Source organism: Mustela erminea, chromosome 6, assembly GCF_009829155.1.
Source record: "Mustela erminea isolate mMusErm1 chromosome 6, mMusErm1.Pri, whole genome shotgun sequence".
Classification (NCBI taxonomy): Eukaryota; Metazoa; Chordata; class Mammalia; order Carnivora; family Mustelidae; genus Mustela; species Mustela erminea.
This window is the reverse complement of record NC_045619.1, coordinates 5,467,752-5,494,613: the sequence shown is the minus strand read 5'-3', so window position 1 is coordinate 5,494,613 and position 26,862 is coordinate 5,467,752. Positions and strand designations below refer to the sequence as shown.

At 52.6% G+C, this 26,862-nt stretch overlaps 1 protein-coding gene across 3 annotated transcripts in view; it reads left to right on the top strand.

The window, feature by feature from the left end:
- MPPED1 (metallophosphoesterase domain containing 1) overlaps nucleotides 1-26,862 on the top strand; it is a 74,531-nt gene that overhangs the window by 12,501 nt on the left and 35,168 nt on the right. For all 3 annotated transcript variants that reach the window (XM_032346015.1, XM_032346016.1, XM_032346017.1), the window contains exons 2-3: nucleotides 1,095-1,387; nucleotides 9,279-9,460. In XM_032346015.1, the coding sequence (XP_032201906.1) occupies nucleotides 1,095-1,387; nucleotides 9,279-9,460 (475 nt within the window). The remainder of the gene's footprint in view (nucleotides 1-1,094; nucleotides 1,388-9,278; nucleotides 9,461-26,862) is intronic.

Sequence of the window (26,862 nt, the reverse complement as noted above, 5' to 3'; positions counted from 1 at the left end):
ACCAGAAGGAGTTTAAATCATGTTATTTTCTCCTCCGTTAAATGCAGTGCACATGGAATCGGAGGGTCTGAATGACCCCAAATTGAAACAAAACACAACAAAACATCTTTCAGGCCTTATGTATTTACACAGTTAAAAAAAATAATTATGGGAACGCAGGAGAAAGCTAGCCGGTCTTAGAAAGGAGGCATTGGCGGCGGTGGGAAGCGGGTGAGCCTGTTGGGATGAGATGGAGACGGAGCTTGGGGCCCCGTCCGGGGCAGTCAGAAGGACCGAAGGGCCAGTCAGAAGGATGTTAAAATCCGGTCGCCACAAATGCAGACGGCGCTTCCCGAAGGAAGACAGGGTAGAGGGAAGGATGGCATTTATAGGCTGTGGTTCTGTGTGGACTGGATTTGGGAAGGTTGTTTTTTTTTAAAGTAGATCCTCCTCCGCCCCCCCACCCCTCCCCAGGGCCACCCCCTGAGCGGAGTTGGTGGATGGCAATCTGTCTGGGAAAATCCCTTCTCCAGGCACTGCTCGAAGATATCTTTAGGCGACACTGATGTTGAGGAAGGAATTTGCGCCCGGGCTCTCCACCTGCTCGGGCTTGCAGGGCTGTGGGTGTGGCGTGTCTGGGGGTCTGTGGGGGCGGGGGCGGGGAGGCAGGGGAATCCTCCCTAGTCCCCCATTCGGATAAGTGAAACTTCCTTACCTGTTTCCAGAATACCAGCCATTGTCCTGCCCCCTGTGCCCGTCACCCTGTGGGCTCCGGAGGGTTTTGTAGAAGAACAACCACCACAAAAAATGTCTTAAGTATTTAAACATGTCGGACCACGCAGGCATCCGTCCCCGGCGTTGTGGGTTTCTTTTCTTTTCTCTCTCTCTCTCTCTCTCTCTTTTTTTTTTTTGGCCCCCTCCCTTCCTTTCCTTTTCTTTTTACCAAAGTATATTCATCAAACTGCTGAGTTGGAAAGATCTGTAATGAGTTTCTGAGCTGTACGACTGTGTTTTTTTCCTCCCCCCCCCTTCGTCTTTCTAAATCTTCATCTGACATTAAATAAAGCAAATCCCAAACAGATTAACTGTCGTACGGTTCTGCTCCGTCTCCCCAGTCTGTTCCCAGGTCTGGCTCGGGGCCGGGCGGCGGCGGCGGGCGATGCCCGGGCGGCCCGCAGAGGTCCATGTGGCGCGCTAGGTGGGACCCCGGCGTCCTGAAGGCCGAGGCCCTGGCCCTCCTGCCCTGCGGCCTGGGCATGGCGTTCTCCCAGTCCCACGTGATGGCCGCCCGGAGGCACCAGCACAGCCGGCTCATCATCGAGGTGGACGAGTACAGCTCCAACCCCACCCAGGCCTTCACCTTCTACAACATCAACCAGGGACGCTTCCAGCCACCGCACGTGCAGATGTAAGTGGGCAGCTCTGGGTGGGGCCGGCTGCTGGGGCGGGCTCGCGGGCTCAGGGGGGGGCCTCCCGGCCTCTGGGGCACAGGGGCTTCCTGCTCGTTGGCCTGCACGATTCTGGAGGCTCCGAGCTGGGAGGGAGGGATGTGTGAGACGGGGTTGGGACGGCCTGGGGGCCGGTTCTGGCTCCCGGCCCTGCTTCCTCCGGCCAGGAGATGTTTCACGGATGTTTAACAGCAAGGTGACTGCACGTCAAAATCCAGACTTCTGGCTTTGCTTTACGAAACCACAAGGCCTGGCGACTGGGGGTCCACAGCGCTTCATGGGCGGTGTCTGGGGGGCTGAGCGCCAGCTGCCCCCACTTGGTATTCGCGTTGGTGACTCCTGGTCTGATTCATGTTCCTCGGTGTACAGCTGGGGAGACTGAGGCCCCAAGAGGGGAGGGCCTTGCTCCAGGTTCCAGGCACGTTGGGAACCTAGTTTTGGACTGGGGGTTCCTCCCTGAGCTCGACCCCTCTCTTTTGTCTGAAGCTCTTTTGCTTCTACAGAGAAAGCAAAAATGCTTTCCTAAAGGACTGGGGAGTCCTGCCGCATGCCCCTTGGGGCCGATGGAACATTCCAGGGATGTCCTAGCAGAATGCCAAGGCCAAGGCACAGCCTCGGGATCCCCTGGGACTGAGGGGCAACTCTCTCCCGCCTGGGTGGTTTTCTGAGGTCTGGGGAGGCAGGGGAGGCCCAGCGAGGAAATGGCTAAACTCCCAGCTCGGGCCCAGGTGGCTCCTCTGGTTCCTCGAAGACACTCCCCCTCCTTTATCCTTGACTTCTTCCGGGGCCGTGAGCACCAACTCTGGGGAGCCGTAATGTGGGGGCCTAGTGGCTGTTCCTTTGGGGAGACTGGTGCATCCAGCCCGTGGACCCCTTTGGAGAAGGAGGCCAGGGGTGTCCAATCCCAGGGCAGGAGCTTGGGTGCGGGCAGGTCGCTGCTTCAGGTTCCCGTGTGGCTCCGTCTGGAGCCGTCCTCTGTCGTCAAGCGTGGGTGTGGAGAGATTCCTCATGGGAGGAAGGCCCTGGGAAGGCCGGCACCAGGCCTGGGGTGCGCTCCAGCGCTGGGAACACGCCCCTCCCTCGGTGTTCACTTGGGAAATGCTCATTTCGGTGGGGACTGAGGCCTGGTGGTGTCCCCAGCTGCCTACTTTATTTTTTGGTACATTTCTACTTGAGGAACTAACTGCCTCCTATTTCCATCCTGGGGCCAGACTGGCAGATTGGGTCGGGATGGAAGACCCAGGCTCTCAGCATTCGATTTCTTAGTGTTGGGGGGGGGGGACATTGAGGCCTGGCAGGGCCGCCTTCCCCAGGCTGGGTTTTCTCTTTTGTCCATTGGGTTCGTCCTCCGGGGCTGGAAGTGACCATGCCTGGGGTCCCTGGATGCTGGGCTGGACTCTTGCCCCAGCGGGAACAGGCAGAAGCAGCTGGGTGGCCGGCAGAGCAGGGGGTGTCCTGGGCCTGGACCCTTGTGCACCCCCACTTCAAAGGGTCCCCTGACACCGGAGGTAATGTCGTGTACGCCGTGCGGAACTGTGGCTTACCGGGCCCGACAGACACTCAGGCCGGCCCCAGTTCCAGAACAGAGCCAGGGGAACAGGAGGTCAGAGGGGAGGAGGGCCGGGAGGAGGACTCTGTGGAGAAGATGACTTCTAGGCTGAGACCCAGAGGAGGATGGGTTGGGGGAGCAGGCTGGGAGGGCCAGGGCACTAGGGGATGGCTCAGCTGGAGGGGAGCTTCCCGGGCAGGCCCCTGCGGGCCCGGCTGGGTCCTGACGAAGCACAGTGAGTGACCACAGGAGAGAGAGGTGGCCGCTCCCATCTAACCCATGAGCCGCTATGGGTTCGGGATGTTTGTGAGCAGGAAATCCACACCCGGGGTGGGGCTAGTCGTGAATGTTCTGTCTTGTTAGTGCACCCTGGGCTGGGCTAGGTGCTTGGACTGTGGCAGTGGTCGGAGATGGAGCCCTGCCCCGTGCTGAGCTGACCTTCCCATGAGGGGCAGACGGGCGACACACGTGTCATCCAGGTGGGTAACAGGGTATGATACAGGTGTTGTGGCGAGCGTGCTTCCTGGCTTTCCCGTGGCCCCTCAGCTAGAGTGGGCACAGCAGAACCCCCATGGCCTGCCCCGTGGCTGATGACCGTCTCTCCTGGCCTGCTCTGCGCGGCCTGCTCCCGGGGCAGGAGTTCTAGGCTGCCATCGGCAGTGGGGCTCTGGCTGGGGCAGTGAGTGGCCTGGGAAGAGCACGCACTGAGCCCCGGGTCTGGGCTCCTTCTCCAGGGCTCCCTCGTTGCCTGCTCCGGCCAGTCCAGCTCTGAAACGCAACTTGGCATAAAGCCGGGCGACGCCAGGGCCAGGCAGGGACTTGGGAGGGCTGCCGCCTCCCGCCCCCCCTTCTTTGAGACCGCAGGCCCCCAGCGCGAGGGAAGCGTGCGGCTGCCGGCGGCGTCTGTGCAGGTTTCCATGGCGAGTCTCCATTGAGGGAGAGACAGGGAGGACGGATGCCGCTTCCCGCCCCGTGATTTATCACTGCCCTGGGCTTTGTCTCTGGGGGGAGGGAGCGAGGGGGCCATATTTAATAAATCCACAATTTATATTTAATAACGGCAGCGACAACCCAAACATGGCCCGCGATTGAGCCGTTTGATTTATGTGGTTGCCCCCAGGGACCCCGGCGGTGAGGAGGCCGCCTTTGCCTGAGTAATGAGTCTCCGGACGGGGCCTCTGGCTTCAGGGCCCCGAGACCAATGATCCCTCACCCTGAGGGCCCAGAAACCCTGTGCCTGGCCTCCTGCCCTGGGGGGCTGGGTGGATGTGTGATGGGGTGGCCGGCGTGGACCAGGTTATCCTGACCGTCTGCCGGGGAGGTGCCTTGGGGGCTGGTGTCAGGCAGTGACTCTTCTCGCTGGCCTTTAAAAGGAATCCTGTGGGTGGAGACTCGAGCCGTCCCATTGAAAGACCCCCCCCCAAGCACATCTTGAAGAATATAGCCGAGTGGCAGGAGCATGGCTGTGTGCCTGGCCTGGAGGTGCCCCTGTGTCCCGGGACCCTGGACTTCCCAGCTGGGTCAGGTCACAGCATCCGTCCCCTCTCTTGATGTGTGAGGCTTCGGAGGGGACCCTGTGGTCCCAGCCCGTCCATGCACCGAGAGGCCCCCAGGATTTAGTGAGAGCCAGCCTGCAGCCCAGGGAGGGCAGAGGGGCAAGGCAGGAGGACAGGCGAGGCCTGGAACCTTCTGTGTCCCCTCCTGCCTCGGGTCCCTGCATGGGCTGTCTCTTTCTCCTCCCCCACGCTTTGCCCTGCTAACGCAGACTCACTCTTCAGATGTCACCCAGCTGTCACTTCCTTGGGAAGGCTCTCTGATGGTTCGACAGACGAGGTTGCCCCTTCCCTCGAAGCCAGCCCCACCTCCAGGGTCCCTCCCTGCCACCAGCATGGGGCTGGGCCCTGGAGCCTACCACGGTAGACTGATGGGAAGAAGAAGAAAGCAGAGGGAATGAGGATAAGGCAGGACTATGTACGTATGGCCCTGGAAGAGTCGGGGAGATCCAGGAGGTCTTCCTGGCGGCAACAGCATAACCCTTGGGCTTGAAGGACCCCCCAAAAGCGAAGACCCAGAGGTGGGAAGGAAGGGCGGGCACGGGGCTCAGGAGGGCAGCATGGTGGGGGTCACCTCAGAAGAAGGGCCTCGTGGAAAGAGCAGAGGGGATTTGCGTGACACTGAGCCAACTAACCAGTCACTGTCACTCCTCTGGGTCTAGTTTCCCCACTGTTGAATGAAGGGTGGGGACTGGCAGGTTCTCCCACTCGGAAACACCATGGAGGATGGTTGTGCACGTGTTTGGACATAGAGTTAGAACCTCACTGAAGGGAGGGGTCCTCTGCCCCCCACTGCCCCCCATCCTTCAGAGCTCCCCATTGCCCCAGAAACAGAGATGTTGGAGGGGGCGGCCTTTCCTTCTGATGTCCTTGCGGGTTCCTGCACTTCCAGGGAGCCACTGGCTCACGGGAGAAGGAGCGGCGAGAAGTGGGCCCCGGGCATGGAAACGGCTGCAAGAGGGCACTGACATCCAGCCTTCGAGCACCACACCGTCTCCAGAGTGAGCAGGCTGTCCCCACCTCACAGAGCTTGCCTGCAGCAGGGGAGGGTCCAGGGCACAGCCAGGAAGTGGCCCAGCTGGGATGCTGGCCTAGATCTTGGTCCCTGAGGCCATGTTCTCTCTTCTGCACCCTACCTGCCACCATGATCCCTGTGGGAATGTCCCTTGTTATGTGGGGGAGAGGGGGCGACAGGTTTCAGGTCTTGGAGAGAGAGCCTCAGCTGTCACCTTGTCTCTGGCCCCTACAGAATGTCATTGGAAAATAACCATTTTGCCTTGTTTTCTCTTGGCACAGAAGGTTTTGAGGTTAGATGCCCAAATTCCTGTTGTGAAGACCCCGGTTTGAATCCACTCTTTAACTTGTTAGCTGGGGCCTTGAATACGGGACTAGTGTTTCCAACCTCAGTAACTCCCCAGGGCTGCTGTGACTCTGATATTAGTCAGCGTTTGGCATTACAAGTGTTGGAAACTTAAGGTAAATTGTCTTAAGGATAAAAGTTTACTGGCTCACCTAGTTAGTGAGAAAACCCATGTTTTCCAGCTTCAGGTATAGCTGGATCTAGGGGTCAAATTATGCTGTCAAGGTGTTCCACTTTCTGTTAGGCTCCCTCTCTTTCTCTCTCTTTCTCTTTCTTTCTCTGTATCTTGGACTCTGCTTGTTTTTTTCCTCACTTCTGAATTTCCAGTCTGGGTTTCTGGGAGCTCCATGAGGTAACCTCTGTGGGTATCTTCTCCACAGGTATAGCCCTCGTGCCTACCAGGTGCCTGGCTTTCACGCGGCACCCAATATGCCATTTGTCCACAGATTGACTGAATGAAATGAGCTGGGCCTGGAAATAGTCCAGCTTGGTGTGAGTTCTGGAACCAAAAAAAAAAAAAAAAAAGCTTCAAATTGCAGCTGCTCTGACCTCCAGGGCTGAGATCCTGGCCAAGTGTTTTCTGAGCCTCAGTGTCTTTGTCGGTAAAATGGGCCCACACAGTCATCGTGAACGTGAGGAGAGTGAGTGCGTGTCCTGTGCTTAGCAGATGACCAGCTCTCGATCTGGGAGAGGCGTCAAGCACCGACCTCATTACTGTTATTTCAAGGTTGAGCATTTGCTGCAAGCCAGACAGCTAGAGGACGGTGCAGGGAAGTATGTATTTTTTTCTCTGGGGATTATTAGGTTTGCATCCTCGCTGAGCTCGGTAGCCTCGGGGTGGAGGGAAGTAAGCATGCAGTTACTGAGGGAGCCCGGGCTCCTGCAGCAGGCCGGCCCGACTGGGGCCCTCGGAATTCCCGTTGCTCGTGGCTGGCTGGTGGTGGATGGGGCTGAGGCTGGCTCAGGCGCCTTGCTAAGGGGCTCAGGGGAAGAGAGCTCGTTGGGACAGAGGTGGCTCTGGAGGTGGCACCCCCTCCCCGTCTCTCCCTTCTTCATCTGTCTTGTCTCTTTGACTTGGCCTCCGTCATCTTGGGACATGCCCACAACCTCAGTATGTGAAGGGGTGAATCAGAAATGAATGAGTGAATCTGATCGACTCACTCATGTTCCTGTGCCTGGACGAGAGCCCAGGAGTGAACGGCCGCCCTTGGTCCAGCCCGCTGTGCTGGGGCCGCAGAATGTACCGGTGATCCACAGGCCGGCCACCTGCCAGACGGTCTGTCCGAGGGTTGGGGTGGGGGAGGGGAGAGAGGAGGGAAGGGACTCAGAGGACAGAGCGGTGGGAGGAGAGATTTTAGCTCCCAGACCAGCTCAGGTCTTACCCCCTCCTGGAAGCTTCTAGGGAGCCCCTTGCTGGGTTAGAGCCTTCTCTGGCCCCCAGCTTCTCTGTTGTCCCATCAAAGCTGGTGGTCTTACTGTCGCTGCCCAGCCAAGTCTGTCTCTGCAATCAGAGACAGGGGTCTCTTGGCCTGGGATCAGGCTTGGTGAGTCCCTTTGGCCCCAGCATTGAGCTCAGGGCCGGCCCACAGTGGGTGGGCAGAATGTGCCGGGCTGAATGGATGGATGGATGGATGGATGGATGGACGGACAGACGGGCAGATGGATGGATGGACGGATGGATGGGTGATTGGATGTGGAGGGAAGAGGAAGAGTCCCCAGTGCCTTCTTGCTGGTTGCCATCGGACTGGGACTCGGGGAATCTTTCTCTTCTCCTTGGTCACACCTTGCTCGGACCTGCTGGGGTTTAAGTCGGCTGCACCACGCCCCTCAAGCACCAAGGGGGCTCCCTCCCACCCTGGCACCATGATGTCCTGCAGAGAGGCTGGCTCAGTGCCCCCGACTGGGGTGGATAGAGCCTGCTAATGCTCCCTTGCACATTAGCATGCCGAACCCACGTCTCTCGTAAGGTGTTAATTAAATTTCTTCGAAGTATATTGTCTGAAAAAAAAAAAAAGGATAATTAGAAAGATGTCTTTAAAAGTATTTATGTAACTGATATGGTACCGCTTTTGGTTTGCCGCATAATTAGATTTAAACACAACTCCTCGAGCGGCATACTCATTTGGAGAGAGCAGCTCGTTGAAATGTCATTGCGTTGTTTTTAAGAGTTTTGAGCCTGGCAGAATCATTCAGCTGAGGAGGCTGAGCGAGGTGGGGGGAGCACCGAACTGGGAGCACAGAGCTGGGTTTGTGTCCTGCACTCTGCCTTTATTCCCCGGGACGCCGGGGGCCGCTCGCTCACCGTTGTTGTCTGCGGAACCAGGGGTTATGATGGGCTTCCCGGAACAGGAAGTTATATCCCTGCAGCTGTTTTAATTTTCTGATGTAGCTCCATTTTACGGTCAAGCAAAGCAAGGCCAAGCTGAAGGTCACACATTGGTGATAAGGGGCCGAGCCGGCATTCGGAGCCTGGTCTTCTGATTCCAGCACCCTTTTCCTACACACCCCTGGAAAGTTCATGTTTTTGTTTTGTTTTTAAAGATCTTATTTATTTATTTGGAAGAGAGAGCACGAGCTGGGGGAGGGGTAGAGGGAGAGGGACAAGCAGACTTCCTGCTAAGGCTCGATCCCAGGACCCTGAGATCACAACCCGAGCTGAAGTCAGACGCTAAACCACCTGAGGCTCCCAGGCGCCGCTGGAAAGCCCTTGTTTTAAAAAAAATGATGGGACCATCTCAGAGTTTAGAAAAACTGCCTGGGTTTCATATGTTCCCGTGAAATCCCCACTTTCCCACCGGCTCTCCCTGGAAGTCGTGTGTTCCGAGGGCCCTGCGGGGAGACAACTCTTTCGCCAGGAACAGAGACTGTGGCCTTTGCATTCTTGGTGTGGCTGTTGGCGCGCCCGAGGGGGCGAAACTGGTTCTTAAGGGGTGAAGAAGAAGCTTATTTTTCTTATTATAAAGCCCAGATACAGCAGGAACACATACACATGCGTCTGTGGTGGTGAAATCTCATGGGAAGGGATAGAGCAGGGAAAAAATATCTAAAAAGGCCCCTCAGGGGGGAATGGGGGAGAGGGTTAGCGCTGGCCAAACAGCGGGTTAGCTGTCACAATCACACCGAGGCCACTAGTGCTCCCTACTCCTTACCACCTTCGACCCTCCAAGGGCCCCGTGTTACAGAAGGGAAACTGAGGCCAGGGGGAACACACAGGTTTGCCGGCCTAGCGAGCAGGAGAGTTAGGACTCGAACCCCCGAGGGCCCATTGGGAAGGCCAGGCATGCTGTCCGTGTTCGGAGTGGGTGTGGTTTCAGGGGACAGGGCCTTGAACAGCAGCTTCGGCCCCGGGCTGGACACAACCCCACCTGTGGTGTCTTCTCTTCCTCCAGGGTGGACCCTGTGCCTCACGATGCCCCCAAGCCACCCGGCTACACCCGCTTCGTCTGTGTGTCGGACACCCACTCGAGGACCGACCCCATCCAGATGCCTTACGGCGACGTGCTCATCCACGCCGGGGACTTCACGGAGCTGGGGCTCCCCAGCGAGGTCAAGAAGTTCAACGAGTGGCTTGGTAGGTGCTGGGCAGGAGGTGGCCTTGCTCTGCTCCCTGGGGATACCCTCCCGACCTTCCACTCTCTGTCACACCTCCACGTCTCCTACCCCAGCCCTTGTCTCAGCTCTGACTTGTGTGTGCCATTCTTGCGGCCTGGGAGATGCCCTCCCGAAGGGATTTCGCCCGGGTCTGTTTATGCTTCCTGGCGTGTCCGGCCCCTGGTGCCTGGTACAGGTAAATAATCAGTGTGTGAATGAATGAATGAATGAATGAATGGGGGAATGAATGACTCCCTCTCTGGGAATGGCACTCAGCTGACTGGACCGCCTACCGCCCTTGCGACAGCTGTCCCCGGGCGCCTGCGCCGTCCCCTCCCGGGCACAGCTGTGGGCAGGGCGCTGGAGCGCTGTCCCCGCGGCGGGCGATGGTGGGCGGATTTATAAGCATACCCTCAGGGATTTGTCTTCAGCTTTTTGCTTTCTTCCCAAACAAAAAAGACATAAATATGGAGCGCCCCTGGGAAAAGCTGCTTGCCTGGAATCCGGAGAAACCTCAGAGGAGGTTGTCTCTGCCATGGCCTGGGGGACAGATGGAGAGCCCCCGGGCGGCCTAGCTTGGAGGTGTGGGTGCAGAGACGGCCCAGCCCCGCTCCCTGGGCTGCTGGCGGGTCCTACCCGCTGGGGCCTTCCCGCTGCGCCGTTGGCCAGTTGGCCGTTGGCTGGGAGCTGCGAGAGCCGGCGGCCAGGAGCAACCCTGGGGGGCTGCAGGGAGTGAGAAGCCAGGCTCTACCAGTCGAGACAAATATTTATAAGCAAGGCCTTCCCCTCCACTTGGCAGGCTTGGAGCTTTAAATATTGATTTTTGGAATGGGAAGTTCTGTCCAAATGCCCTGTTTGGGCTGCACTGTGGGGAGGCCAGGGTAGGAGAGGGCTTCCGCGGGGTGGGCCGGCCACCGGCTTCTACCCGGCCCCATGCTGCCTGCTGGCCCTGGCCGCCCCCTGGGAGGGGGGTCCCGCTGGCTCCTCGTCCCCCTTGCTGTGGGTCTCCACAGCTGTGAGGCTGCTCTTGGCTGAGCCAAGGGTGTGTGTCCAAGGCAGACGCCAGGCTCCCACCGCGGGCCAGACACCATGTGTCACTTAATTGTTTCTGTCCACTTGTGCGAATGAATGAATGAATGAATGAGGGAATGAACAAATGCCTCTTTGGAATGGCGATGCCGGGGGCAGACACACAGCTGTGTGTCCCGGCATAGGTGACTTTTGGGAACTGGGTGAACTTGGGGACGGTGCTGTGTGTGTCCTGATGATACAGCAGAGGACGCCAGCCCGAGGTTCTACGCTGAGGTTCTCCAGGGTGGGGATGGTTTCTGACGAGCCGATGGTGAGGCCCCATCCCTGGGGAGTGGACAAATGACCCAGCCAGGTGGGCCATGTGCTGCTGGTGCAGGGAAAGGGGGCTGTTTTAGGCCGAGGGGACAGGGGAGGCCAGACGGGCTGGCAGACGCTGCAGAGGAGCGGCTGTGTGCTGTGGCCTGTGGAAGGGGCTTTGGGACTTTGGGGGTGAGGGTCCTGGAAGAGAGGGCTGCATAACCACGGCTCTGAGCCTCAGGATCACTGGGGGCTCGGGGAGCCGGCACGGTGAGGTGGGCATTTCAGCGATGTTGTTCCACTGACCCCTTCACAGAAGTCAGAACAACCATGGGCATTTGGGGGTCTTCCTAATTCGCGCGTGGAGCTGCCTTGACGTATTTGCCTTAGTTGTTGCTGGGCGGGGGGTGTGAACTTACAGAGGGCGTCTTCCTTTTAGAACAGGTTCCTTTCCCCCAGGTTTCTCCCCTTGGCTGTCTCGAAGTGTTTGCTGATACCATTCAAGTGGGGTGCGGTGGGGTCGGGGGGCTTTAGGCCCAAGAAGGAGGAGCCCTTTCCTGCTCGACCGAGTGGCAGGGAATTTGCACATGAGTGAATGTTTAAATGGGAGCAGCTTCTAGAAGTCCATTTGCAGCTGCTTTTTGGAAACCTGCTTGTTGTACAAGACTCATCTCCCAGGGGCTGACAGTTCCGGTCCCCTGGGGGGTGGCGGTCATGGCTGAGAGGCGGGTGGCGCACTCATCGGCCCGTGTAGCTTCATCCGTCGGGCACGGGTGCATCCGTAGATAGCTAGTGTTTCATGAGTGATTATATGTGCCGGGCCCTCTTCTATGCCCTTGGTGTGTGCGATCAAATCATTGAATCCTCCTGACAACAGAATGAAGAGGGAGCGGTCGTTATCTCCATTTTGCAGAGGAAAAAACTGAGGCCCAAAGAAGCGAAGTGACTCGCCCAAGGCCACACAGATAGGAAGGGGTGGAGAGCTAGGATTCCAGGCCAGGTCGCCAGACTCCGGAACAGGGCTCTTCCTCACCTGTATCTCCTTTCTTGATCTTCTTAGAATGAAATCTCTGATCCCACGTAAACATGAGGACTTGGCTATCTGGGACCAAATGTCCTGGGTCTGCTTCTTGCCCCACAAGTTACAGAAGCCACGTGGCCACTCTGAGCCTCAGTGGCCTCATTTTAGAGATGAGTGGTCAGACTCTCCTTGCCCCGCCTCCCTCTTTGGAGGTGGGCTGTTTGCAGGCTCCATTGGGCTGGAGAGCTGCGGACATCATGCTCTTGCCTCCAGAAGCTGGCTTTGCCAGATCAGGCCTTGCCTTGGGGTAGAGTCAGGGGTCATGGGTGGGTCCCCCAGGACATGGGGGGACATCTGATCTTGAGGCCCTGAGGCTGAGCAGCGGGGAGAAAGCCTAGCACAGTTTGTGTGCAAAAAGGTGTGGAATTTCCGAGAAATCTTGATGTATGATCTCAGCTACGTTCACAGTTTACACACACACACACACACACACACACACACACACACACACACCTGGAGAAGAGACCGGAAGGAGTCTGTCTCGGCCACGTGTGTCGCAGGCACTGGGGTGACAGTGGGGCGGGAGGAGCAGGGCGCGCTCATATTCTGGTGATGGGGACATGGTACCTCTGGCGAGGCGGGCCCGTGTTCACGTAGGCCTGTGCGCTGGGGACTGGGGTTTGGGGTTGACTCTATGTGCAGTGGGGATTTGCGGGAAGCTCATGGCTTGGAGTGATCTTTAAAAGGGTGTTTGAAGGCCTGGATTGTGGAGTTAGAGTGGAAGCAAGGAGACCAGTGAGGGCAGAGTCTCTGGAATGTTCCAGAACCGATGTCTGAGTGGGAGGATTTTGGGGGATTTTCTTCTTTATGGTTTTCTCTCTCCTCCACCTCAATTTTCTGTAGGGAGCACGTGTTATTCTGGTGGCATCATGTAAACGCAATAGTAAAATCTTATTTTTTAAAAAATATATAATTTATTTATTTGAGAGGGGGGCAGCAGACAGAGGGAGAAGCAGACTTCCCACTGAGCAGGGACCCCGATGCGGGACTCAATCCTGGGATCACGACCTGACCCAAAGGCAGGTGTTTAACCAACTGAGCCACCCAGGTGTCCCCAAATCTTATTTTTTTAAAGAAATCTTGGCCTCTCTGGTATCTGGTGCAGAGTGTGTCCCAGGGTGGGGTGAGGGCAGCCCTGGCCTCAGGCCAGTCCTGGTGTCCTGCAGCCACTCAGGAGGTCACCTGGCGCCCTTCCTAGGGCCAGCAGAGCCCCGCCCGCCTCTCACCCAGGCTTTTCTCCTCGGATAAGGAGGTTACGGAGTTGAGATTCACAGCCGGCTTCTTCCCTGGTCAGGGACGTCATGGAAAGCATTTAAAATCATATTCCAGGGGCCACCTCCAGACAGACAAGAAGAGATTTAAGAAATTAGTAAAGGCCTTCTTTATAAGTTAAGATTAGGCACCCGGCTGGGGGTGTATGTCTAAATTCGAGCCGACTCTAATTTGCTGGCAGGTGCATTGCTCTGGGCTTGGCCGTGAGTGGGGATCATGTTCTGCCCCTTTACAGGGTTCTTTCTGGGTCTGAGTTTGGTGAAGGGGGCGTGGTTGGGGGAGTGACGGTTCTCCTGAGAACACCGTTAATATCTTTCCTGTTGGTCGTTAATATCCCAAATACATTCATGGAATAGAAATGCCAGCTTGATTCATAAATGTTCTAGTGACAGCTAAAAAATTGCTAGGGACAAGCTTTTTAGCCATAGGGAGCAAAAGGGACAACAAAACTTGCTGAAAATGGAAAAGAATGTGCTAGAAGCTCCTTTCTCCTCCACAGCTAATGACCCCAATGTCACCCGAGCCACACTGGCTGACTGCAGTCTCTGTTCTCCACTCTGGGCCGTGGCTCATGCTCTCCTCCCGGTAGGGAACATGCCTCCTCCTCCAGCCCACGGAGTCCTGCCCCACCCCGTTGGGCGGCACTGGTCTCTGTGTACTCAGAGCTCCCCTTTCAGACCCTGGGGGCGGCCCTCAGCTCATGGCTGGGAATTATCTGTGTCTTCATGCCCTGTACCCTACCTAGGCCGTCAGCCCCTAGAGGGCAGAGCTGGACCCCATTCCCAGCAGCAGCCACACTTGACCCCAGCAGGTTTGGGACAGAGGCTGTGGGCTCGGGATGGCCAGGAGTGGGTGGCGTGCTGGTGCACTGTGAGCCGGTCACTGCGGACCCAGCCCGCATACACAACCAGTTGCTGTGGTGGGGGGGGCAGCAGCAAGAGGGGGCTCTGAGGAGGGCAGGCTGCTGCAACATGGAACTTGGGGTGGGTCTGAGAAGACCCAGGGTCAAAGGCTGAGTTGGGGTCTCCATGATGAGGCCAGGTGCTGAGGCCAGCAGGGATTGGACCCAAGCAAGGGGGGGGCAGGTGTTCTAGGTGGGCGTGTGTGGTCCCCCTTGGAGGCCGGGGCTGCTGAGGGCAGGAGGAGAGGCTGAGCCCCAGAAGCACCCACCTCCCAGGATGCCGGCTGGCCCAAGGGGTTGAAGCCGTGCACATCTGACCCCAGGTGAGGACACGAGGCTGTGGGCTCTGAGTGCCGGCCATGCCGTCGAGAACTGTGAGCGTATGAGCTGATTTGCAGCACACCACCAGGTTCACTGTCTGTGACCAGCGGGTGCCGGGCTGGCCTCCTCAAGCCCCCACCAGGAGAGGCCTGCAGCCTCTGTACCCCCGCCCCTGCCCCCCGGCTCCCACGGCCTCAGACACCTGCATGGGCCCCGAGAGTGACAGCCCGGAGGCCACTGGTGGCTTGTCCTCACCTCTTCCCTCCTCTCCTTGCTTCTTGGTGGGGGAGACGTCGCCCCGTCTAACTTGGGTTTGCCTTCCGTGGTTCCCACACCACCATCCTCTCGGCACTGGTCCACATCCGTCCCCTGTGTTCCTTGTTTTGTTCTGGCCCACTGAAGGGGCTCCCCCTGGGGGGTCAACCTCGGTCTTTCCAGGTGACCATCAAGGGTCCCCAGCACTTGCTCCAACCCAGACATGCAGATACCTCCCCCTCTCTCCGCAGTCAGCTCTCTCTTTGAGATCAGCTGATGTATTGTTCAGTCTCCCAAGATACCTCCTCCTGGCTGGCCACCGGGATTTCAGGCTCATTCTGTCCCAAACCTGTGACCCGTTGCCATCGGCCCCCATCCACAGCTCCTCTGCCCTCTCCCTCCCCTCAGAGGCTGGCGTCAGCTGTCATCATTATTCTGACTCTGCTGCTGCTGCTTGTCCCCTCCACCCGTGTCTGTCACTTGCTGAGCGGCAATGGGCACCCTGCCAGGCTCGCCTTCCTCCTGTAGGATCCTGTGAGCCCCTGGAGGGTGGAGATGTGGCCTGTGCTGACCGCAGGGCCCTGCGTGGCCCGGAGAGTGCTCGGCGGGAGGGTGTTTGTTGAATAACGCATGGCGAAGCCATGAAGCGCACCGCATGCCGCTTAATTAAGTGGCGCTTTACCCTCCGCGGAATCAGGCAGGGGAGGAAGATGAGGGCCCGGTAATGGAGTATTTGGAAGTTATAATTAACTTTTTACTGGTGCCCTAGCATGAAGCGATGTATAAGACAATATAAAAGGGGTCCGAGGATTTAGTTAAATAGAGCTGGGTCTTCTGCAAGTAAACCCTTAATTAAAATCGGGGAGGGAGGGAGGGGGGGAAATGGAGAAATTGCTCCGAGGTGGAGTCTGGTTCTTGCTGCATCTGCTACTGCGCTGAGGCCCGAGGGCTGCAGAAACGGGGCCGCCCACAGTCCTTCGGCCTCTCTGTGACACAGTCCAGGAGCCTGTGGCGTGGGCTTGGGGGGGGTGGTGCGGGGCCCTGGAAAGGGGCAGGGCACTGGCCCCCCCAACTCAGGAGCTGGAGGCACAGGGACTGTTAGAATTTGTGGGGAATGACTGTCTTCACTGCGGCCAGAGGTGACCACCCCCTCAACCACGTTTCTTCCCGTGGCAGCTTCAGTTCTGGCTGTCCCTGCTCTCCGGTCCACCCTTCCTGTGGGACGGCCACCCTCCCCTCTCTGTCACCTTCCGCTCTGTCCCCAGCAGCGTGTGCGAGGCCCTGCTTTTGTCTTATTCCTTTCTGACCCCCATGGTTCCCTCCTTGTCTCACCACACTTGACCGTGACCTCAGCCCCACGTACACTGCTTCATGCTCTGTACTTGCCACGTGACATGCCTCCCGACCGCTGCCGTGGTGTGGCGTGGCGTAGGGGGCACCCCCATTTTCGGTACCAGATGCAGAGACAGTACTTGGCTGACCCCACTGGTGGAGAACTGGACAGCAGCTGGCTTCCCCCAGCCATCGCCAGTGTGCTCTCCAGGCCACAGAGTCTTTCCACTGTGGGGCAGCCCGGGGTCGGGGCAAAGGGGGGCTCCTGGCTGTGGCCGACTTCCCCAAGGCTCTAAGCGGCTCAGGCTCCGCAGGGACACGCCTCACCCTGATCCGTGGTCAGGACCGCAGCCTCTTCACCGGAGCAGGGCACGGAGCACCAAGGTCAGTTTTCCTGGGGCCCACTTCTGGCTCAGCCCCTCATCTGCCAGCGAACTTCGCTTTCACCCCACTGAGTGTCCAAATGCCAGAAAGCGTGACGTGTGGACTGTGTGTTACCTAAGATCCTTCTGGTGCCCCAGGTCCCCAGTCTTCCTGGCCTCTCAGTCCTGGGTGGGTCGGTGAGGGTCTGCCTCTCCTGCTGGGCTGTGACCGTGGGAGGGCAGGGGAGGGCTCCACACTCACCCCAGTCCATACCTGTCTTAGGAGCCCCCTACGTTCTCCGGTTCGGTGTTGGAGGCTCAGGGATGACCACAACAGGTGCAGTCCCTGCCCGAGGGGCCTGGGGACGGATGCAGGGCAGGTTATAAAAACTAAGTAAAGAGGATCGTTTTGGTGATTAGATCAGTAAATCAGGTGAACAGACAGGGGAGGTGACAGTGACTGGGGCAGGGGTTTATCTGACATAAGGTGGCCCCGGAAGGGCCACGAGACTGAGCCCAGTGGGCGCGGAGGCCCAGGCCTGCTGACCAGCAGCCTGCTCTTGGAATGAGGAGGTGGATTTTATTATTAGTATTATTTTTTTAAGATTTTATTTGTTTATTTGACAGTCAGAGATCACAAGTAGGCAGAGAGGCAGGCAGAGAGAGAGGAAGAAGCAGGCTCCCTGCTGAGCAGAGAGCCTGATGCGGGGCTCGATCCCAGGACCCTGAGATCATGGCCTGAGCTGAAGGCAGAGGCTTTAACCCACTGAGCCACCCAGGCGCCCCAGATTGTTAAGGAGGCCATTGGGGCTGAGGCGGGAGAGGGATACAGTCTGACTCAGTGTTTCAAAAGTCTCCTTTGGCTGCTGGGTGGAGCTGGGCTGTGGCAGGCAGGGAGGACTCTGGGCACTGGGAGAGGCTGCACAGGTGCGGGGAGCTGGGACCGGCCCTGGGGGCGGCCGCAGACGCAGAGCTCGGGGCAGGCTTTGGCTGTAGTTTGGAGGCGACAGCAACAGCATTTGCTGCTGGGAGGTACGTGTGGTGGGTGCCGGGGATCGCTGGCCTGGCGTGAGGCAGGCACCGCACGAGAAGAGAAATTCATGTAAGGCGTTCACGTCAATCAAAATGTTCAGCCAATTCTTTTTGCTTTTGGTGTTTTTTATTTTTTTAAGATCTTGCCATGGTCCTCACTGAGTACGTCCAGTGGGATCTAAAGTGGATCCTGGTTCACTGACTTGTTAGTTGGACACCATGGCCTGATTCAGACCTTTCCAGAAACATGCAATTCTCGCAAAGACTTGAGATGGAGTGTTTAATACAAAAATTTTCTTGGACTTCAGTTCTCATGTCATTACTGGCAACTTTCTGCTCAGGAGCTGGTCGGCATTCAAGGGTTAAGGTTGCAGGTAGCACAGGGGCCAACGAGATAAGCAGGTGCTCGCCTAGGTGTAAGTGACGAATGGGAGAACGGTACTGCCGAGATTGGGTGTTCACTTACAAAATTAAATTTCTACATTCATAAACAAATTCTTCACACAGCCAAAAGTGTGTTTTAGGGGCCAAAGGAGAGAAAATTGCTTTCTAATAAAGATGGAAAAAAAGTCTAGATTCTAAGTTGTGGTCCAATGACTTTGGCGAGCTGTAATTACGGGAGCTTCATATTAATGTGTACGCCCCTTGAAAGGTGTGTTTAAGTGCTAATTACCCTTTAAAAAAAAGATTTTACTTATTTATTTATTTTAGAGAGAGGGAAAGAGAGCAAGGGAGGGGCAGAGAAGGAGGGAGAGGGAGAGAGAGTCTCCAGCACACTGTGGGCTGATATTATCGCCCGACCCTGAGATCATGACTTGAGCCAAAATTTAGAGTCAGACGCTCAACCAGCTGAGCCATCCAGGCGCCAAGTACTAATTATTTATTTACAACAGAATGATTTTGGAGATGAATGAGACCCACTGGCGTGTGTATTTTTGTGTGAGTGTTTCAAACAAGTTTTGCAAGATTATCATCCTAAAAATTTCTGCCTTAAGTTAAAAACAAAAACAACAGGGGCGCCTGGGTGGCTCAGTGGGTTAAAGCCTCTGCCTTTGGCTCAGGTCATGATCCCAGGGTCCTGGGATCGAGCCCTGCATCGGGCTCTCTGCTTAAGCGGGGAGCCTGCTTCACCCTCTCTCTCTGCCTCCTTGTGATCTCTGTTAAATAAATAAATAAATAATTTAAAAACAAAACCAAAAACAACAAAATTTATGTCTACACAAGGTTCAGATGCCTATCTCTGAAAGGCCTTTGCTTTCTGAAAGTTCTTCCTTTGTTTTATTTTGTTATTTTGGAGAATTTTTTTCCTTGCTTATCTATATCCCATTTTGTGCTGGAACATTTGAGGTGCTTTATAAAAAGAATAAGAATAATACAATGGTAGAATGTAAAGGATAAATGAAAAGCCAAGATTTAAAAAAAGAAAAGAAATAAGAGTAGTTCAGATGGAAGGCCCCAGGTTACCTGGACCCTGTGAACTGGAAATCAGAGTCTGAGCTTCCTGGGGGCCAAAGTAAAAAGAGAGATGCATTTGACAAATGGATTTTGCATTTGGGGGGAGGAAATGTGTAAGTCCCTCTGACTGATCTATCCCGTGTGTCGTGTTGGGTGTCTATCTCATTCAGCTGTGAGTGTCTTGAAGACCAGATTGTGCCCCTGTCATTGCTATGCAGGACTATCTTGGTAAAGATTTTTGTATGTGGACAATAACAAGGAATGTTTGTTTGACGTTTCCCAATATTAAGCCTGTCCATTTCTGGCATTCACTGTGTGCTCACCCCCCTTTGGATTGATTGAAGTTTCTTTTTTTCCCCTCTACTGGTTTGGAAATTGTACATTCTTTTTCAATTTGTTTAGTGGTTACTCATAAATTTTTAATATGCATCTGACTTAACTCAGTCTAAAATTAATCAACACCTCCATTCTTCCCCGAAGGTCCTTGGAACGCAACTACCCCATCCACTTGATGCCATCTTATATATCTTTGCTGCCTGGTGTCTCACTTCTAATTTGGTTTTAAGCCTGCCCCGAAGTAGGCATCATCGTGATTATTAATTATAATTGTTTCCAGTTTGTACTTGATTGTTTACTCAACATATGTTTGCTGGGCACTTGTTATGGTGCTGGGCATGATTCTGGGCACTGAGGATGCAGTAGTGCATAAACAGAAGACGGGCCGAGGACAAAGAGAACTTTTGGTGTTGGACAATGAGGATAAGGGGTCAAGGCAGGACCTTCTGATGAGGTGACATTTGAGTAAAGACCTGAATGGGGGGAGCCAGTTAGGGAGGACATGCTGGGCAGAGGCAACCGCTCTGAGTCAGCAGTGCTGGTGACACCTTTGAGGACCCCCAGACAGGCACCGAGTTGGATTGCCTTGGAAGGCTTGAGCAAGTGAGTGGGGGAAGCAGAGGCCAGATGGGGGAATGGGAATCAAGTAAGGAAGGTCAGGTGGCTTCATGTAGAAGTGGCATTTGAGGGAGACCTTAACATTTGGGCAATATTTGGTCAAGTGAAGGGGGGGTTCAGGTCTTCCAGCTCGAAGGGGCAGGCTAACCAAGGGTCTGAATCTGGAGCTCTGCCTTGCCATAGGTTTGCAATCATTCACTCACTCTGAAAACATTTATCAAGGACCTGTCTTGTCCTAGCCCTGTGCTAGGTGCTGAGGGTATAGTGGGTAGCAAAACAAACAAGACTTTTACTAAAGAGACATATAGGAAAGGAAACACCATGGCATGATGGAAACAAGGTGAAATGGTAGCCTGTGACCAAGTTAGACCCATCTAGGTTTAACTCAGCGCTCACCTGCCTCCCAGGTGTGAGGTCATGGACAGGTGACTTACCTGCCCTGGGTCTCAGGTCCCCATCTATACGGTGGATGCCCCCAGGCTGGTGGTTGTGTAGAGGAGGGATGTCATATTAATAGCCACATGGGCTCAGAGCCTTTGCTGGGCTTCCCTCCATGACCATCCTCTTCACCCTGTAGGGCATCTTCTCTTGTTAGTGCTTATTCAAGGCTGTGGAACCATTGGAGGAAATGGTTGGTTGGTAGAGAAATACTGGCTTGATCCTTCAAGAGTTGGGAAAGCAAGATTTTCTTGCTGGTGTGCTTTTTCTTCTTCTTCTTCTTTTTTTTTTTTTTTTTCCACTAACGTGGAGAGATGTGTTTGGATGTGAAATAAGCCTGTGGGTTTTTTTTTAAATGTCATTTCCACACTGGACTTCATTCCAAAACAGGAATAGTCAACAGCCAGAACATCCTGGCTAGCACAGCAATGAAATATTCTGTCCCCGTGTGCACACAAACTTCTGAAATGTCTGGAAGATCCCACCATTTCCCTGTCCACATCTTCCCCCGCTTGCCTCCTGCATCTGGACTCAGCACAGACTTTATCAGAAGCTCTGTGTCTGGTTTGCTTTGGAGATTGTGATCACCACTTAAAGAGGGTGTGGATACCGCTCTGTCCCACTGCTGCTGTTTTACCGAGCTGTCTCTGCTTAGTGGGGTGTCTTCCCTCCTGGTCTCCTGCATCATCCTCACAACTGGCCCTTCTCAGACCTCAGGTGCATGAGAAGCCCCTGGAGGGGGAGTCTTGTTCAAATCTGGATCCTAGTTTGGCAGGTCTGGGATGGGCTGGAGATTTTACATTTCTTACAAGCTCCCAGGTGGCTAGTAGAAGCCCTAGACCAGTTCTGTCCAGACCAGTAGCCACCTGCCTCATGTGGGTATCGAGCACTTAGAATGTGGTCACTGTGACCAAGAAGCTGACTTTTGTGTTTTATTTCACTGTAATTAATTTTGAAATTAAAGAGCTACAGGGGGTTAATCACTCTTATATGGGATGACACAGCTAGACAACCCCTTGAGATGTCTGCATTAATGTCTCTGCAGATGAAGAAGCCAAGCTCAGTCTGGTGAAAAGCTTGTCCAAGATCGTACAGTAAATAAAAGTGGAGTCAGGATTATAATCCAAGGTCTATGCTCTTTCTTAAATTTTTATTATTTTTTAATTCTAAGAATTTTTTTTTTTTAATATGGAAACTTTCCTTATGTATCCAGAAAATCCTGGCCTTTTTGAATAGCAAATTTATGACCAGGAGTACAGGGCCAACCAAACAAAGTGATGGGTAAGTTGCTGACAAGATGGGAGAATTTTTCCAACACCCTACATCTCATATTCAAAAAACACATCTTGCTACAAAGCCTCGTTTCCAAGTGTCGGGGCTTAACAACAATAATGACTTCCTCTGGATGGTCATTTATGGTTAAAAAGCACTTTCCAGTTTAAAGGTGCTTTCATGTTGTTTCCTTATTTCTCCCTCGCAACAAGAAGCCTGGGCTCTTTGTAATGTTGTCCCCACTTTATGGATGAGAAGACTGAGACCCAGTGCAGGGGTGTGGTTTCCTGGAGGTTACCTAGTTCCTGGCTTTCAGATGTCACTGTCTCAGAGAGACATTCTCTGGATTGGTCAGCTGTCCCACCCTGAAGCTTCCTGTCAGGCTCACCCAGCTTTATTTGTTCCATTTCCATTATCCCCACCTGACCTGGTATGTAATTGTTTATTCCTTTATTGCCAATATTTCTGAGGTAGGGATGCTGTTGGTTTCAGCTACACGTGCACTTCAGCACCACGGACAGCGCCAGCCCCCAGGAGGCACTCTTCTTTGCTTATTACTTATAAATTAAATCAAATTTCTTACATGAGAGAGGAGCCAGTGGGAAGGAAGCCGCCTTTGGAGCAGCAGGTGGACCCCCATCCCAGCCATGCCTGTCCACATGCCAAGGCTGCTGGGCAGCCTTGAGATAATCATTACTCTTATGCCTCAGTGTTATCATCCATAGGTGGGGTACCAAGTGGAGTAATACACTTTCTTTGTGGAACTATCATGAGGGACTGCATAAGACATTGCAGTTGGGATCCTACTTAACTAAGCATGTGGGTCTGGAGAGACTGGCCTCGGTTTTCTCGTCTGTAAAAGAGATCTAATATTGACAGAGCTCAGTGAGGCAGGGGGAGATCTGGGCTCAGCATGGGGCCTGGCACGGGATACAAATATAATAAATACAGCTACTATTTCTGTTGTGGCTGTTTTATGAATGCATCTAAAGTGCCCAGCACAAAGTAGATGCCAAGTTGATGGCAGCTTTAATTATTATTATTAATATCATCCAAAGATGTCTTCCTTTTTTTTTTTTTTTACACAATTATTTAAAAGTTAGGATTTGGTTCTTTGAAATTTGTTTTAAAAAGAAAGCAGATTTTTTTTAAGTGTATAGGTTTGCTTTTTTGATTTCTCTTAAGAAGAAGATGAATTTCACACCTTTCCGAGTGTACACGATGCAAATGAAGATCTGAGACTCACCGAAGGCCGTTTGGAGCTAATTCTGGGCTGGTTTGACAACTACAACACTGAAGGGGAAGCATTGAGCTGACAGAGCGGGGCTTTCTTGGGTAATGTCCCAACCTCTCAAAATAGTCACTTTCCAGACTACCGTTGTCGTATTGGAATTCTAAAGAATTTTTCGTTCATTGATCCAACTGTGGCCCCTCCCCCCTTAGCACTCTTCATTCTTTTTTTTTTTTTAAAGATTTATTTATTTATTTGGCAGACAAAGATCACAAGTAGGCAGAGAGCCAGACAGAGAGAGAGGAGGAAGCAGGCTCCCCGCTGAGCAGAGAGCCCGATGCGGGACTCGATCCCAGGACCCTGGGATCATGACCTGAGCCGAAAGCAGAGGCCCTAACCCACTGAGCCACCCAGGCGCCCCAGCACTCTTCATTCTTTCCCTGCTGTGGGGGTGAAGTCCAGACCTTTGCCTGATAGCTGGGGCCCCCTGTGGGTATGATCCGATTGTCCCTCCCAGGCCTGCTTCCACCTTCCTTCCTCGGCCTTGGGCTTCTAAGCAATTCCCAAATACCTAGCAGGTGGATTTTTCCACCTCCGAACATTTGCTTGCATGGGGTGTGTGCTCGGAGAATGGACTTACCTTGTCTGCTGGGATTTCTACTCATCCCTGATAGTAGTTCTATGATTCTGTCTCTCATCCACCATTTCAGAGCCCCTTCCTTACTCCTGGTCAGGGAAAGGAAAGCTAGTGTTGTATCTTCTGTTAGATGTTTTGCACCCCAACTGCAGATTGCAAACTGCTTGCCTGTGTCTATCCCACACTAGAGGGCAGAAGAAGGGGCTGTGTCAGGACCTCTCTGTTCCCAGTTCTCAGCACTTATTAGAGCCAAGGAAAAGGACTGTGGAATAAAGGGATAGGTACACAGGGGTGCAAGATGATTTTACTTCAGTAGATCCTAACATCTAAAATGTCTTTTTAGCTTTGAAATGGTGGGTTTTACAAAGAAACATTTTAAAAATAGGAAGACTTGGTCTTAATCATTTTTGAATACTTATTTCAGTGGCTACTCCAAAAAACATCATTTTGGGCTGTATTTTCTCCTCTTTAAAAGAGTTGTTTATAGCCAGAGGCACCTGTGAAACCTTTTGGAACAATATTCAGTAACACAAGGGCTAGGTGTCTGACCCTGTAACCCTGCCTTTTGTCCAGGGCTGTCAAACCCTAGGAGAAATCCATGCTAGGAGTTTTCTGGGGAGATAGGAGCAGGTGTGGGCTTCCTGTTCTGAAGCTTCTCAGCTGGGACCTTTTGATGTGGGGGTGGGGGGTGGGAGTTGGTCAAGGAGCCGAAGCTCTAGATTGACCTTCAGGGTTCTAAGATTTTAAAAGAGCATTTCTAGGATTCTAAGGTCCCAGGAACCTATGGTTCCACAAGCTCACAATTCTAGTTGTCTGGGAGTCAGGTCCTTAGTTTTCTTTTTCTGAGATTTTTAAAAAATTTAAATTGTGGTAAAATATACATGACATTTATCATTTTAACTTCTTGTAAAATGTACATTTCAGTGGCATCAAGCACATTCACAGTGTAGTGCAACCATCACCACCCCCTGTCTCCAGAACTTTTTCATCTTGTAAAACCAAAGCTCCATACCTATTAAACTTTACATCTGTATATCCTCTCCCCCGACCTGTAGGCAACCATCATCTTACTTCCTGTCTCTATGAATTCAATTACTCTAGGGACCTCACAGAAGTAGAATCATATAGTATTTGGTCTTTAGTGACTGGTTTATTTCACTGAGTGTATCTTCATGGTGCACACATGTTTGAGAATGAATGTCCTTTTTTTTTTTTAAAGATTTTATTTATCTATTTGACAGAGAGAGAGATCACAAGCAGGCAGAGAGGCAGGCAGAGAAAGAAAGAGAGGAGGAAGCAGGCTCTCCGCTGAGCAGAGAGCCTGATGCGGGACTTGATTCCAGGACCCTGAGATCATGACCTGAGCCGAAGGCAGAGGTTTAACCCACTGAGCCACCGAGGCGCCCCACGAATGTCCTTTTTAAAGGCTGAGCAATATTCCATTGTATGGATGTACCGCATTGTGTTTATCTGGTCTTCTGTTGGTGGATGCTTGAGTTGCTTCCACCTTTTCGCTGTTGTGAATAATGCTGCTGTGAACATGGGTGGACACATTTCTCTTGGAGACCTATCTTTCAGTTCTTTGGGGCATATACCCAGAAGTGGAATTGCTGGGTTGTATGGCGGTTCTGTGTTTAATTTTTCAAGGAATTTTTCCACAGCGGCTATTTCATTTGGTATTTCTACCAACAGCGCACAAGGATTCACATTTCTTCACATCCTTGCCAACACTCGGTGTTTTCTGGGTTTTTGATAACAGCCGTTCTAATGGGTGTGACATGGTATCTGGCCATGTTTTGATTTGCATTTCTGTGATGATGAGTGATGTTTGAACATCTTATGTGCTCATTGGCTATTTGTATATCTTCCTTGGAGAAGTGTTTATTTAAGTCCTTTGTCTACATTTTCCTTGTTGAATTGCAGAGTTTTTAAAATATGTCCTGATATTAACCCCATATCAGAAATTTAATTTGCAAATATTTCCACCCCCCTTTTTGTGGGTTGCCTTTTTACTCCATTGATGGTGTCCTTTGATACAGATTTTAATTTAGAAGTATTTTAATTTAGAAGTATTTTTTTTTCTTGTTGCCTGCACTTTTGGTATTATATTCGAGAAATCAATTTCTCGAATATTTGTGAAGATTTGCCCCTACGTTTTCTTTTAAGAATTTTGTAGTTTTAGCTCTTACTCTTAGGTCTTTGTTCCATTTTGAGTTAATTTTTGTATGTGGTGTATGGTAAGTGTTCAACTTCATTCTTGTGCATGCAGATAGTCGGTTTTCCCAGATCTGCATGTTAAGAATATTATCCTTTCCCCCATTGAATGGTCTTGGCACCTTTGTTAAAAATCATTGGATCATATAATTTTGGCTCAGGTCATGATCTCAGGGTTGTGAAATCAAGCCCTATGTCAGGCTCCATGCTGGGTATGGAGCCTGCTTTAAGGTTTTTTTATCCCTCTCCCTTTGCCCCTTCCCCTCTTCTCCCTCTCTTTGGCCATATATGTGAAGATTTATTTTGGGGCTCTCTCTTCTCTTCCATTGATCAGCATCTGTATCTAGGCCAGTACCATACTGGCCTAGCTTTTTTGTTAGCCTTGAAATCAGAAAGTGTTTGACCTCCAACTTTATGTTTCTTTTTCAAGATTATTTTGGCTATTTGGTGCCCCTTTAGATTCCATATGAATTTTGGCATGGGTTTTCTATTTCTGCAAGAAACATCATTGGGATTTTGGTAGGGATTGCATTGCATCTGGAGATTGCTTTGGGAAGTATTGATATCTTAACAATATGAACCCTTCCAATCCATGAACATGGGATGTCTTTTCATTTATCAGTGTCTTCTTTAATCTCTTTCAGCAAATGTTTTGTAGTTTTCAACATACAGATTTTTTGCCTCTTTGGTTAAGCTTATTCCTAAGTATTCTGTTCTTTTTGATGCTATTGCAAATGGCATTATTTTTAGATTGATTTTAGTGTATGGAAACACAACTGAGTGTTTTGCATATTGTTTTTGTATCCTACTCCTTTGCTGAATTCATTCAATTTGTTCTAAGATCTATACTGTTTTTCAAATGGTCTTCAAAAGCTGTTTATGAGAGCCACAAGATCTTCTCAAAAGTATTATGTCATTTAAAATAAAATCATTTGGAACTCCTCATATCAGGAGAGATCTGGTAAGGACATAAATATATGGCAACAGTTTTTTATTTTTGGAGGAATGTTTAGTAGAAAAACCTTCGACACATGTCATAAGTGTTGATTGTGACAGAGAGGGGGATGTCATGGGCTTCAGCTCAGAGAGGTATGAGTTCAGATTCCCACTTCCCTGCTTATCAGTTGTGTAGTTATATAACCTCACTGAGACTCAGTGTTTGTCTGTATCTTTCAAACATGCTGCCCATTTTGCAAGACTGTTATTTTGAGAGTTAGAAATAGGGCATGAGGGAGCCTGTCTCAGGGTCTCAGCAGGGGACACCTGTGATATCATTAATGTCTACCTGACCAGCCC